General features: G+C 41.6%; 1 protein-coding gene and 1 long non-coding RNA gene across 2 annotated transcripts; both read left to right on the forward strand.

Moving 5' to 3' along the window:
• The first annotated feature begins 219 nt into the window (after positions 1–219).
• On the forward strand, positions 220–6,595 carry nptx1l (neuronal pentraxin 1 like). Its single transcript, XM_077539027.1, has 5 exons — positions 220–940; positions 1,345–1,552; positions 3,779–4,023; positions 4,129–4,308; positions 5,466–6,595. Exons 1-5 carry the CDS (start codon positions 497–499, stop codon positions 5,685–5,687), a joined length of 1,299 nt encoding a protein of 432 aa, XP_077395153.1. The 5' UTR covers positions 220–496; the 3' UTR covers positions 5,688–6,595.
• Positions 6,596–8,981: 2,386 nt separating this feature from the next.
• LOC144008990 (uncharacterized) lies at positions 8,982–9,716 on the forward strand. Its single transcript, XR_013280803.1, has 3 exons — positions 8,982–9,054; positions 9,215–9,263; positions 9,425–9,716. It is a non-coding gene; the product is annotated as an uncharacterized LOC144008990 (long non-coding RNA).
• The last annotated feature ends 3,045 nt before the right edge of the window (positions 9,717–12,761 follow it).

Consider the following 12,761-nt stretch of genomic DNA (forward strand, 5'->3'; position numbering starts at 1 on the left):
GAGAGAGAGAGAGAGAGAGAGAGAGAGAGAGAGAGAGAGAGAGTGAGTGAGTGAGTGAGTGAGTGAGTGAGTGAGAGAGAGAGAGAGAGAGAGAGACAGAGAGAGAGAGAGAGAGAGAGAGAGAGAGAGAGAGAGCAAACCCCCCCAAAACAAAAGCAGTTGACTGTGTTGGCTTCCCGCCATCTGCAAATAATAACAAGCAGTGATAAAGGACAAGTAGTCGAAAAGAAAGAAAAACTGAACATGTGCAAGCCCGGCAGCAAAATGGAGGGGCTTTTCTTTGGGAAGTGATGCTGCCTCTGGTGCCTATTAATGAGGGACTCAGATTCCCTCCCCTCCGGTGGTGATGCAGTGAAGCTGCTCTGCGCACAAGCATGCTCTCTGTATAAAACGGGTCCTCCTCCACACACGGATTACACTACACGCGGGAAGTCACTGCAGCTTCTATTTATTTCTTTTTTAAGCCAAAGCAAATCACAAACCTCCAAAAGCCAACATGCAAAGTACGTCGGACGTTAGCTTTTGGAGATTTTTTCTATTTTCTTGCCTCTTTTTGCAGAGTTCATGTCAAGACTTTGGTGGACAGACGCAATTCATTTGCACCTCGGTCCCAAAGGATATGGACATATGCGCGGCCACTTTGCAGAACAGTGTCCCCGGCGATGACTTGAAGAGCACCGTGGTGCAGTTGAGGGAGACGGTCCTGCAGCAGAAGGAGACCATCATGAACCAGAAAGAGACCATAAGAGAACTGACCTCAAAGTTGGCGCGGTGCGAGAGCCAGAGCGGCACCGAGGTGGGGGAAGGGCGGCCCGGGGGCAGGAGGAAAGAGGCTGGCACCAAAAACACCATGGGGGATGTATCCAGGGGCCCCGCGGACACTTTGGCGCAACTCTCACAGACTTTACAGTCCCTCAAGCAGAGACTGGAGAACCTTGAGGTAGGATGGTGCTTCGGAAAGCACATTTTCAGAACACTATTTAAGAAAAAAAATATTTTATATAATAAAATAATGCTGACCCGAGAGGTTCTCTTTCGACAAAATTATCTTGAATATGTGTACTATTTTTCTTATTTCCTTTTAAGGACATGCAGCTCTAAAGTTTATATATCTGGCAGAATTTGTATTTATTTTTAAAAAGATTCAAGTTGATATCTATTCAGTCATGTCATCACAAATTCTGCCCAAGTATGTAAATTTAAGATTATAACTATACACTAGACACATCAAAGTAGCTGTGTGTGTGACGCAACATCATATTAAATTTGTAAAAACAGTTTCAGCTCTTATTGCTCTGAGTAGATTGCTTGCATAAAGCTGAATGTGTATCTTTCCCCTCCCAGCAATTCAGTCGAAGTAACAACACAGTGCAGGCCAACAGCCTCAAAGATCTGCTCCAAAGTAAAATCGATGACTTGGAGAAGCAGGTGTTGTCCCGAGTGAATAGCATCGAGGAGGGGAAGCCGGGACTCCGGAATGAGACAGAGCAGCGTGGGAGAGTGGAGTCCACTCTCACGTCTCTGCACCAGAGGATCACTGACCTGGAGAAAGGTATGTGGAACAAAAATATACACAACAAGTTGCCTAAAGGACATCTGGTAGATTTATGGGAGGGTTCTTGATGTACAGAACAAGAGCTGTGGTGAAATCAGATCATTGCTGATTTGGCACGTTTACCGTCTCACGAGGGAGCAAATATTTTTGGAGGCTTTACTGCTCATCCAGCAGATTAAACCATTTTATCCCTCCATTTGAGACCTAAAACCAAAAACGTGCGCGAGTGTTTGGGACAGCTCTGATCTCCTGGCAGACACAAGTGTTCATGTGGCACTGAGTGGTGAGATGAAGCACGAGATGAAGGCTGACAACGTCACCACTCCTGGGATGTTTTATCAAATTGAGATTAAAGAAAATCTGGAGCATCAGCATCATGAATTTGTTGTGTAATGTATAATTCCAATGTAAATCCCCGGTGTGTGTGTGTGTGTACAAGCGTGTTGGGAATGACCCATTCACTGGATGCATCATTATGTATGCTATAGTAAAATCTGATAGAGATGAGCAGTGTGGCATCTGCTTGTTAATTTATACCTAATATCGCTGGAACAATAATTAAGGAAACAAAGAATAATGCGTGAGGCTGGAACACAAATGAATGCAGAATGATAATTGCAGAAAATGCTTATAGAAACAGTGTTAGGTAGGAAATCATGAACATAAATCACATTGTGACAAAATAAGATTTATGAGGCATGGTTGCAAAAGACTACGATCATAACTAAAGACATCTGATTGACACTGTCGGGGTATGGCAAGTTTTTTGCAGTATGCGTGGTGTGCCGTACATTTTGCCCCTCTCATATAAATACTGTACAATACACTGTGAGAAATGTAGCTCTGTATGATGCAGTGTTACTACAAACTACAGCCACAATAATCCACCTTGTTCAATTGAATCTCACTACATTGTGTAAGTGAACCTAATGTTGTGGCCATAGTCCGTCCCATTAGAGTTGAAATGACAAATAAAGCCATATTTATAGTGGATTAAAATTAGGCTTTACACGATCGGGATTGTTCGGCCGATCAGCGTGTTTTGAAATAACAAAACAAAACAATAACCAATCACTTGATTTGATTAGAACATGGAACGATCCATCGATTTAAAACAACTTTTATACTGTATTTTGCTCTACAGTCGACCGCCATTCATGGGGGATAGGGAGTGGCCCAGCCCACAAATAGCGAAAAACCATGTAGGCTATAATTGACACCGAATGGGGTATATGACACGGAAGAGGCGGGACGTGATTTTGCTCATCAGTTTGTTTCCGGTCCGGGTTACGAACGCGCAACCCAGGGGCACAAGTCGGAAGCACAAGTATTTTCGACGCAGCCCACATGTCGCAAAACGAACCGGAAACAAACTTTTGTGCAAAAACAGTCCCACCTCTTCCGTGACATATACCCCATTAAAATGCATGGGGGGCGGGGGTCAACCCAAGAAATTCTTCAAAAACACTGACTAACACGTAACATGTAGGCCTAATGTCTTATTTCGTGGAACCGATCAATGATGTCATTCATTGATCAATCGGGCAAATGAAGACATTACAGCCAATCACCAATTTTGCATAAAATACAAAATATTGGCCAATTCCGATCCAGTCAATCAGATCGGTTTAAAGTTTAAATAAAATACACCATATTAGACCCATGCATATGTGGGTTATCCATCCTTCTATTAATTGGAATTAATGTAAACAGAGATCTTTACACAGTTTAATGATATACTTACAGTATGTCATTTTATAAACTCTTTGACTGCCACACGTTATCAAAAACAAAAAAACAAAAAAAAAACACATTACCAGCCGATTTCGAGCAAGGCAAAAAGAATTTTGTTTGCCTTTACTATATATACAATGTGGGTACTAAATGAAAGATCGCATTCCATTCATTATAATTTTACTAATCGTTAGTAATCGTCTTCGGCAGTCAAAGAGTTAATGGAACGTAATTATTCTGCTATGTCACTGGCACAGTGGTTGGGAGCCATTGGCATACATGGACTGCAGAGGTGTGCCTCATGTAGGTCTATACAAGAGACAGATCTCATTCCATTGTGCGTCTGTACCTAATAAAGTGGCTGTAAATGTCAGCGGCTAACAAAATGTAAATGTGGTTGGGGTATAGCACTTGTGGCAGCATTCTGCAAGATGACTGCATCATCCAAAATATATGCCATGCAAACACATTTCTATTTCCTCTAAACAGGTCAGCGAGAAAACAGGCCTCTGGATAAATTCCAGCTCACGTTTCCACTGAGAACCAACTATATGTACGCAAAGGTGAAGAAGAGTTTGCCTGAGATGTACGCCCTCACCGTTTGCATGTGGCTCAAGTCCAACGCATCCCCAGGAGTGGGCACGCCTTTTTCCTACGCCGTTCCCGGTCAGGCTAACGAGCTTGTGCTCATCGAATGGGGAAACAACCCAATGGAGATACTGATTAATGATAAGGTATTATTCATTTTGCATCCTGCCTGATTGGAACTTTATGAATTGGTATTGGCTGGACTTGATTGAGGTTCATGCATTGACATTATGTCTGCACCGCCCATCAAGGTTGCAAAGTTGCCTTTCCTGATCAATGACGGCAAATGGCATCATATCTGTGTGACGTGGACCACTCGTGATGGAGTCTGGGAAGCTTTCCAAGATGGCGTCAAGAGGGGGAGTGGTGAGAACCTGGCCCCGTACCATCCTATAAAACCACAAGGCCTGCTGATCCTCGGGCAAGAGCAGGTAATGTCGTCAAATTGTTCAATTTGGATTTGTTTTCCCAGCGGCAGTGGGCAGCACAGAGAACAGACCTGGATCAGGGTCAAAATCCATCCATTCATTTTTTTTTTGTAGTTAGCAGTCTGTTCGTGTTCTCTCTGCTGACTAAGGTTAAAATGCAAATTGAACTCAAGACTGGTTAACATGAATAATGGGGCATTGTGTGTCTGCACAGAATTCATTTATGTGAACCCAAGACAAAATACTAGTATGAGGAGAAAAGCTTTTATAACATCACATTCAAATCTATACATCTTAAAGTTAACTGTTTAATTATTATTAAAAGGAAAGTCAGGTGAAAACATTTCTTTACAATAATGTTATAGGTATCCCCACTAGTCTAAATGAGGTATTCGAATTCCAATTGTGGAATGTGAATTAAGTAGCAAAATCCACCTGTTTTAATGCATCTCAGAAGTCAGCCATTTTGCCAACTGCTATTGATAGAAAATAACTTCACTGGTGCTCAGCTAACAACCGATCACTGCTTACCTGTTTTCTTGGTTTGGTCATGTGACGTCCGCAAGCTGAGCCGTGATTGGTCATTACCTAAGCCCTGAATGTGATATAAATTTCAGCTGACAGACAGCAAGCAAAATGGCCACTCCCTGAGATGGATGAAAATTAGTGGATTTTGCTGTTTTATTCATATTCTACAAACACGATATTAATCAGGATTCTGTGTTTAGACTAGTGGGGCTGCATAGAACTTACTACCGCAAACAAAATTTTGGACTTGACTTATTCTTTAAATCATTTTTATTTTTATTGAAAGATAAACAGTCCTAAAGAGGAAGTCAACCCAAAAATATTCTTTACAACATGTACTATGCAGACCCGCTGTTCTAAACACGGCATTTAGATTAATAGTTTGTTTGTGGAATATGAGTTCAGCAGCAAAATCCACACATTTTCAACCATATCAGGTTGTAAACTAAAAATAACATCACATGTGCTCAGGGCTCAGGTAACGGCTAATCACGACTCTCCTGTTTTCTGAAGCTGTTCCGTGATTTTTTTGTTTTTTTTATTTTTCCGGAACCCACTCAATGAAAGAACCAAAACTGATGATCAAATGGAATCATTATTTCAGGCACTAATTCAATCTTTCTTTTCGACAGGACACATACGGAGGAGGGTTCGATGCAACCCAAGCGTTTGTTGGAGATCTCGCCAACTTTCACATCTGGGATCGGAAACTATCCGTGGGAGAAATATATAATTTGGCAACTTGCAGCAGCAAAGCACAAGTGGGCAATGTTTTTGCGTGGCTGGAAACAAGCCTTGAAATTTACGGAGGTGCCTCGAAGTGGACATTTGAAGCTTGCCGCCACCTCAACTAAATTGCGGATGAGAGAAGTCAGTGCATTTGTTGAGGCCACTGCGGTCAACGTCTATAATGGAATTTGGAGGATGCCGAGGCAAATATCTCAGCGACTAGATGCTGAGTTTAAAAAAAATGAGGGCAGCCTTTTTTTAAACCAGGTTTTCTCTTTGGCAGGGTTCTTGGGTAACAGCCCATTTACGGCATTGTGTGGTGCGCGTCAGGTTTATCTGTGGCTATGTCTGATGTTTTCACTTCAGAGACATGAGGATGCTCACGGCAACACAAATGAAAGATTGAATGCAGTAGAAGGTCATGTAGTCTTTGTAAAAAGATGTCCTGCAATTCAACATAACAACTTCCTCCAGAGATACCTTTTGTTTTGACTGCCAGGGATTTTCACTGTGAAAATGGACAAGGCGGACTTCTTGAAAGAGAACGAGTTCTTCAACAGACCACTGGGTTTCTCCCTTGCTTTTCATCCCCCAGCCAACTGCTTGACGTGATTTTGTGTGAACGGTGACATGCACGTTGCCAACATTCAAGCCTGAGTGCCTTGGGCTGTTGAAAAGAATCTCAGCGTGTTCATGAGTGCTTGTGTGTGTGTGTTCCTGTTAATTTTCTTGAATTTAATTTCATATACGTGTATCATAACACTTTAAAAGAGGCAGTGTTGTCCTGAAATGCAATTCATGGGTGACAAAGGGGCATTTTGCAGAATGTTTGTACATTAATAGGAATGTTCTCTGTACAGTAACAGCATGTCTTAACTTCTGTAAATGCTGTGTACGCATCTATGATCTTTGCTTTAACTGTTGGATTTTTGGGTGGAGATTTTATACTGCATTGATATATGCTTAAAGCATGGCAGCACTAACAGATGAAAAAGTTCTAGTTTTTGTAATAAATTGTGATACTTGACTCAAACATGTATAAACATTTTTTATTTCAAGTCGGTGCATGCAGATGTGAATGCACAACCTTCATAAAAGTCAAACAGTTCTGACGCAACTCATTAATTATGGCTCAGACATTTCTCATATCTTATAAGTTGGTCGTTTGGAGAGGAGCATTGGTATTGTTAATTTTGAAAAAACAGAAGACATATTTGATTTTTAGTAAACCACGCCCCCAAACGGCTAAGGTCCGTCTAGCTCGTGTCCACTCCATTGAATTGTAAAATCCATCCAAAAAACTTCTATCAGCTGCCACAAAAGAACAACCAAAAAAAGTTCCAACAAGCTATGGACCTCCAACAAGCAAAATGGTGACGCGATACGCCCATGGATTGTGTAAATGGGATAGAAGGTTTCCCAAAAGTTTGTCAGGTGGAGTCCTACTCTTTCCCAAACTCAACAAAAAAAAAGATGGGGTGGTTTCTTCAATGGATTATACAGTGTAGACGGCCTCACCCCCCAGCTAAATGTCTCCAACATGAACAAGCATTCCTACGTTTGCTCCAAGGTAAGAGCCTGTTAGGTAGCTAGATGGGCTAGACTAAAGCCAAATCGCTGACTAGCAACTTGTAGCTTTTAGCTCTGTTGCCAAATTTACTAGCTCTAGAGCAGGGGTGTCAAACATTGGATCAGGCCCGCAAAGGGGTTTAACCCGGCCCGTGAGATGATTTTGTAAAGTAAAAAATAATTTGTAATGTCAGACAAATTAATCAGCTGGCCACAATCAAAACATATAAATTTATAATTTCACAAGCAGTCCTCAGATGAGCAATGAAACATACGGGGAATCGTCCTGGATGTTATTTATTGGAACAGTATGATTACAGTTGAGCTCTGTAATTTAAGGCTAGCCCACAAATAGCAAAAATCTGCATATAATTGATGGCAAAAGTTATATACCATTATTTTACCGATCCAGCCCACTTGGTAACATATTTTCCTCCATGCGGCCCCTGAGCTAATATGAGTTTGACACCTCTGCTCTAGAGGCAACACTGCATCAAAGTTAGATTATGATTAGTTAATATTGTATATTATCAAGATATCATTATAATTAGCTAGTCATCACTGAAATTGGCAAGTTCTCCATCGTTCGACGCCTTGTAAAAATTGACAAGCACCATCTTACTTACCCTTATCAACAGAAGTAAAGCTGCTTCAATCTGTGCTCAATCCGTGTACTTTCTTTTTTTTTTCCTTTGCATCATACATAACTCGCTAAGTTTAGCTTGATTCATGATCACTGTTATTAATGTTAACTGGGTAACTTGACGTCCTAAGTAGTTTACACGGGTTCTCATACTGGGAGCTTTGTGATCTTGTTACATCGATTTACAAAAAAATGAACATAGCACCGTAACTGGCCATTTGAACTTATTTTGTTTCAATCTTTCACGTAGCATTTTGGGTTACCTCAGAGTAAACGAGAGAGAGAGAGAGAAATAGAGAGAGAGAGAGAGAGAGAGAGAGAGAGAGAGAGAGAGAGAGAGAGAGAGAGAGAGAGAGAGAGAGAGAGAGAGAGAGAGAGAGAGAGAGAGAGAGAGAGAGAGAGAGAGAGAGAGAGAGAGACGGTTGTTGTTTACCCCAGCCTTAGTTTGAGACCTGGGGTCCATTTCACAAAACATGTTCAACAAACACCGACACCAAGCCTGAACAGCGAGTTGACATACACTGAGAGAGGTTATAGGACAGCTGATTTGAGGTAGCTTTATCAACGCAGATTAAAAAGATTAAAAAAAACTAAAAAGACCACATCAATAGAGCCCTGAATTGACTGGTTTGAAATCCTTAGCACTCCGCGTGTTACCGTCATTTATTTCATAACTCCCACAAATCTGCCATTGTACTCTACAACTCCTCACTGGGGGGAGTGTTTAGCGTGCACTTCACAGATATGGCACTTTACTGTACTTTAATTTATTTAATTCAATCTCCGGTGTAATAACCTTATTTATTGATTGATTGAATTTTTATTTTTTCATGTTTTTCTTATTATTATTATTATTATTATTAGTATTATATTATTATTATTATTAATTCAATCTCTCGTGTAATAACCTTATTTATTGATTGATTGAATTTTTATTTTGTATTTTATTATTATTATTATTATTATTATTATTATTAATTCAATTTCTGGTGTAATAACCTTATTTATTGATTGATTGAATTATTTTTTATTTTATTATCTGTTCTTATTGCTGCTGGACATGTAAATTTCCCAGAGGGAGCCATCCCAAAAGGATCAATAAAGTCAAGTCTAAGTCTCTAAGTCAGCCAATTGCTCGAATAAAATTCCAGGACATGCTATGAAGTCCAGTCACTATCACATGTGTTAGCTGAAGCATCAAAACAAAACGACGTATTCGCTTTCCCGGCTTGAAAGGTAGAGAGTGCTACAGCGCTACCGGCTCAAGTGGTAGAAACACGGTAATGTGTTCCCAGCCAAAATGATAATATTCCGAATATATCCTTCCATTGCATACTGTAGACCCATCTGCCTAGATTTGGAAGATATTACACTTGTATTGCTCCAAAAACAATAACGGACATGTTCTGGTAAGTTCATTTCCATTCTGTGTCCAGAAAGATGTCGGACCCAGATGCGTCAACTGAGGGAGGCAGGGCTTTTGCGAAAGGTCAGTTGACTATGTATTTGAGTTGCTATATCCCAAATATAGAAGAAGAAGAAGAAAAAAAGAAGCTGACACACTACACATGAAATTTCACTATAAGGACAATGTTACATTTCTGTGTCCTCAGTGCCGTTATTTCACTTGTGTTCTTGTTTTGTTTTTAGTCTCCATGACAACCGCTGAGCTGGCGCACCTGCTGCTGGTTAGCAATCAGCTGGCTATAAAAGCTGAGCACTTCAAACAGAAGCTCTCAGAGTATTCACCTTGCTAACTTGCTTGCTGCCGACGACGCTGATCTCGAGCCTTGCTAAGTATTGCCTTGTCATTATTTAGCTCTAGCTCTAGCTCTAGTTTTATTCTATTGTCTGTAGTGGCTCAGCCCTCTTGCGTGTTTTTTTGTTTTGTTACAGATTTCCTTAGTTGTACTTTAGGGCCTTTTTTTGTGTGTGTCTTTGTTTTTCTCCGTGGCTTGTTCCATGCGCTTTCTGTTTAACTAAACTTTGTGTTTTACTTTGATACTCCTTGGATTTTGTCCTTGCGCAGTGTGTTTTGCTATTAAACCTTTTTGTCTTTTTCGAAACACGATTTGTGGTCTGCTCTGTGGGATCCAACACGCACTTTTGCACACCCACACACATTCCTAACAGACAATTTCTTAAGAATGTTATAATAGTTTTTGATTTATACTGTATTCAGATACTTAATTACATAACTTAAGTGTACATGCCTGAGGCTGTGCCAACAGTGTTTTTAAAATAAAGCATTCAATCTGATTTAAAACGGACATGATTTTTGATATAAATGCATAAACAATTGACAGCAGCTTTTCATTCATGTTTGTTTTGAGAAGATGGACAATAATGTACAAACAGACGATACATACACGGCATGATCAATGGTTGGATGGATGATAGCATATAACAGACAGACAAACCGTAGATACATATTATGGACATACTGTAAGTTCATGGACAGACACAGGTGAAGAGTACACCATGGTTAGGCTAATTGTTGCCAATGTGGTTGCACACAGTTGATACACACTATGGCTAAGTGGGCTGACACAAACACATGCTTTTCAGTGATAAGATGCTTTTCAATAAGATCCTGCCATTGAAGTGCCTTCCAATCTATACAATTTCTGTGCAATTGAATCATGGCTGACACGTTTTTCATCTTAAGTTACTTTTCCTTGCGGTTATCGAGGTCATTTGGTAGCACCACACTCAGGTTGAATGTCACACTAATTGGTTTCCATTCACTGCTTGGTTATCTACCCAATCAACGGGCCTTTCCCCAGACACCAGACGAACGACAGAACATCCACACACTACAGGGCCATTAACAACAGCTTGTGTGACTCTTTGGCAGTTGGATCTCAGCATGGATTTGTTCCACAGAGGGCTAAAAGTCACCTCCCAGCACAGGACTACATCACTAAATCCTCCTCCACAGAGAGATGTATTGATGCATCCAAAAGGATCGCTTCCTGAGTGGTCACTAAAGGCTCAGCTAAAACGCGACTATCGGGGGGTGGTGGCTTGTTTGGGGGGTGGGTGGTGGTGGGGGTGCCTGGATGTGGGGTGCTGGGAGTGTGTGTGTGTGGGGGGGGGGGGGGGGTTGCGTGCGGGGTGTGTGTTTGGGGGGGGGTGGGGGGCGGGGGTTGATGGTTGGGGGGGGGGGGGGGCGGCGGGGACTGGGACGTGGTGGGTGGTGGTTGGGGGTGGGGAGCAAGTGTCTCGTGGGGAGAGTGGGATCTGTGGGGCGCCGTGAGGACCTGCCGGGCCCTGTTTTGCTGCGTTGGACCTGGGGCGGGGGCAGTGGGTTGTGCCTTGGTGCTGCTATGGCTTGGGGGGGGGCTGCGCTCGCCTTGTTGGACCACGGTAATTCCGCCCTCTTTGGTGGCGGTTCTTATGCATGCAAATCCATCACACCAGTATCTACTGAAATACAAACAGAATTTGCTTCTCCCTCTCACTGCTCGCTGAATCAGTGGAGGCTGGTGTCTGTGGATCTCACTCTGGTTCATCTATCCTTCTCTCCTTCCTCTTTTTAGTTTTCCCTCTGGTCTCTTGAGATCTCCCTAATCTGTTGGAATTTAGAGGTTTCTGGGGTTGGTATAAGATTCTGGTTTTGTAACTTTGTAACATCTTAGGCGGTGGGCCGAAGCCACGTATCTGCTTTAGTTTTTTAGATCAATGATCCCTGGTGAGGGAAGACCTGGATCTTTCATGTTTTGAAGTAAATTTTTCTTTCTATCTCAGTGTTGTCACAGATTACTTGAAAAAGTAATGTGATTACTGATTAGTGATTACTCCTCAAAAAAGTAATCTACTTATTTACTGATTACTTTATTATCAAAGTAACTAAGTTACTCAAAAAGTAACTTGTCAGTTACTTTTTAGTACAAATTTCCACCCTTTGCTGCCTTAACATAAAAATGACAACCGATTACTTGAATAATAGCCTACTTATGAAAATGCATTAACTTGAAACATGAACATGTTTATTTGTTTCTGTTTCTCTGGTTTTACAGTACATAAATTGTTGGAGTATAACACATTACACCTGCAGGCTGGTTACAAACTGTAACTATAACATTTACATGTAGTCAGGTTGCCACTGTAACATTTTCTATTTCCTCAAGTACCAGAGCTGAACTACATTCATGCAGAAAATGCTTTGATTGCTTGTAGACTTTACTCGAGTGTATGAATAACCCAAATGTGCATGTTTACTCCTCTGCTCGGGAGCGACGCGCACGCCATCTCGTTCGTTAGCTTTGCGGCCAGTTAGCATCACAAACTCAAGCCAACTAGATGGTGAGTTACCGGTCACGGTAAAACTGTCTTTTGCCATGTCCTCTCAACTCTAACGGCAACAGTTTTCCTGCACAATTTGCAAACGACTATGTTTTTGCATCATATCTGACAGCCTCCTAATCAAACAACCTCCACACGACAAAGGTAGCTCACTTTGCCGACAGAACTGGCTGCAGCTCACATGTTTTTATGAAGGAAATGTAGAACTGTTAGCCGTCTGCCTACCTGTCATGTCGCCTTTGCTTGGAGCTGTATCACGTTGTGCTGTAATGTTTCCTTCAATTAGATGTGGACTTTTTATCCAGCGCAAAGTTTCCAACGCACTGAGAGGGTTTTGTAATCTTTACTGGACACAAATGCGAAGTAATGGCTGTATTTTCAATGAGAAAATGCATCCGTTTGTGGCGGTCCAGCTGCTTCTTCCATTGTTTCCGTCGTGACAAGGTAGGAAAGCTAGCGCTGCGGCTCACACGTTGGTACACGTGACTCGGGGTTGCGTCTTTCGCTGAGAAAACGTGACATGCGTGTGACGTCACTCCCAAACGCAAGAGAAACAGTTTCTCCTCGAAATTATCTTCGAAATGGACAGCAAAATTTTGCATTCTACCAGTGTTGCCGGTAACGCGTTACTTAGTAACGCGTTACTCAAAAAAGTTGCTTTCTAAAGTAACTAATAGTC

Source organism: Festucalex cinctus, chromosome 1 (genome assembly GCF_051991245.1).
Source record: "Festucalex cinctus isolate MCC-2025b chromosome 1, RoL_Fcin_1.0, whole genome shotgun sequence".
NCBI lineage: Eukaryota > Metazoa > Chordata > Actinopteri > Syngnathiformes > Syngnathidae > Festucalex > Festucalex cinctus.

What these genes read in the sequence shown, in the direction of transcription:
- nptx1l (XM_077539027.1), top strand. Translation starts at nt 497, where the DNA reads ATGCAAAGTACGTCGGACGTTAGCTTTTGGAGATTTTTTCTATTTTCT. An exon ending in GATCACTGACCTGGAGAAAG is followed by an intron (nt 1,553 to 3,778) that starts GTATGTGGAACA and finishes TCCTCTAAACAG; the next exon opens with GTCAGCGAGAAAACAGGCCT. An exon ending in AGATACTGATTAATGATAAG is followed by an intron (nt 4,024 to 4,128) that starts GTATTATTCATT and finishes CCGCCCATCAAG; the next exon opens with GTTGCAAAGTTGCCTTTCCT.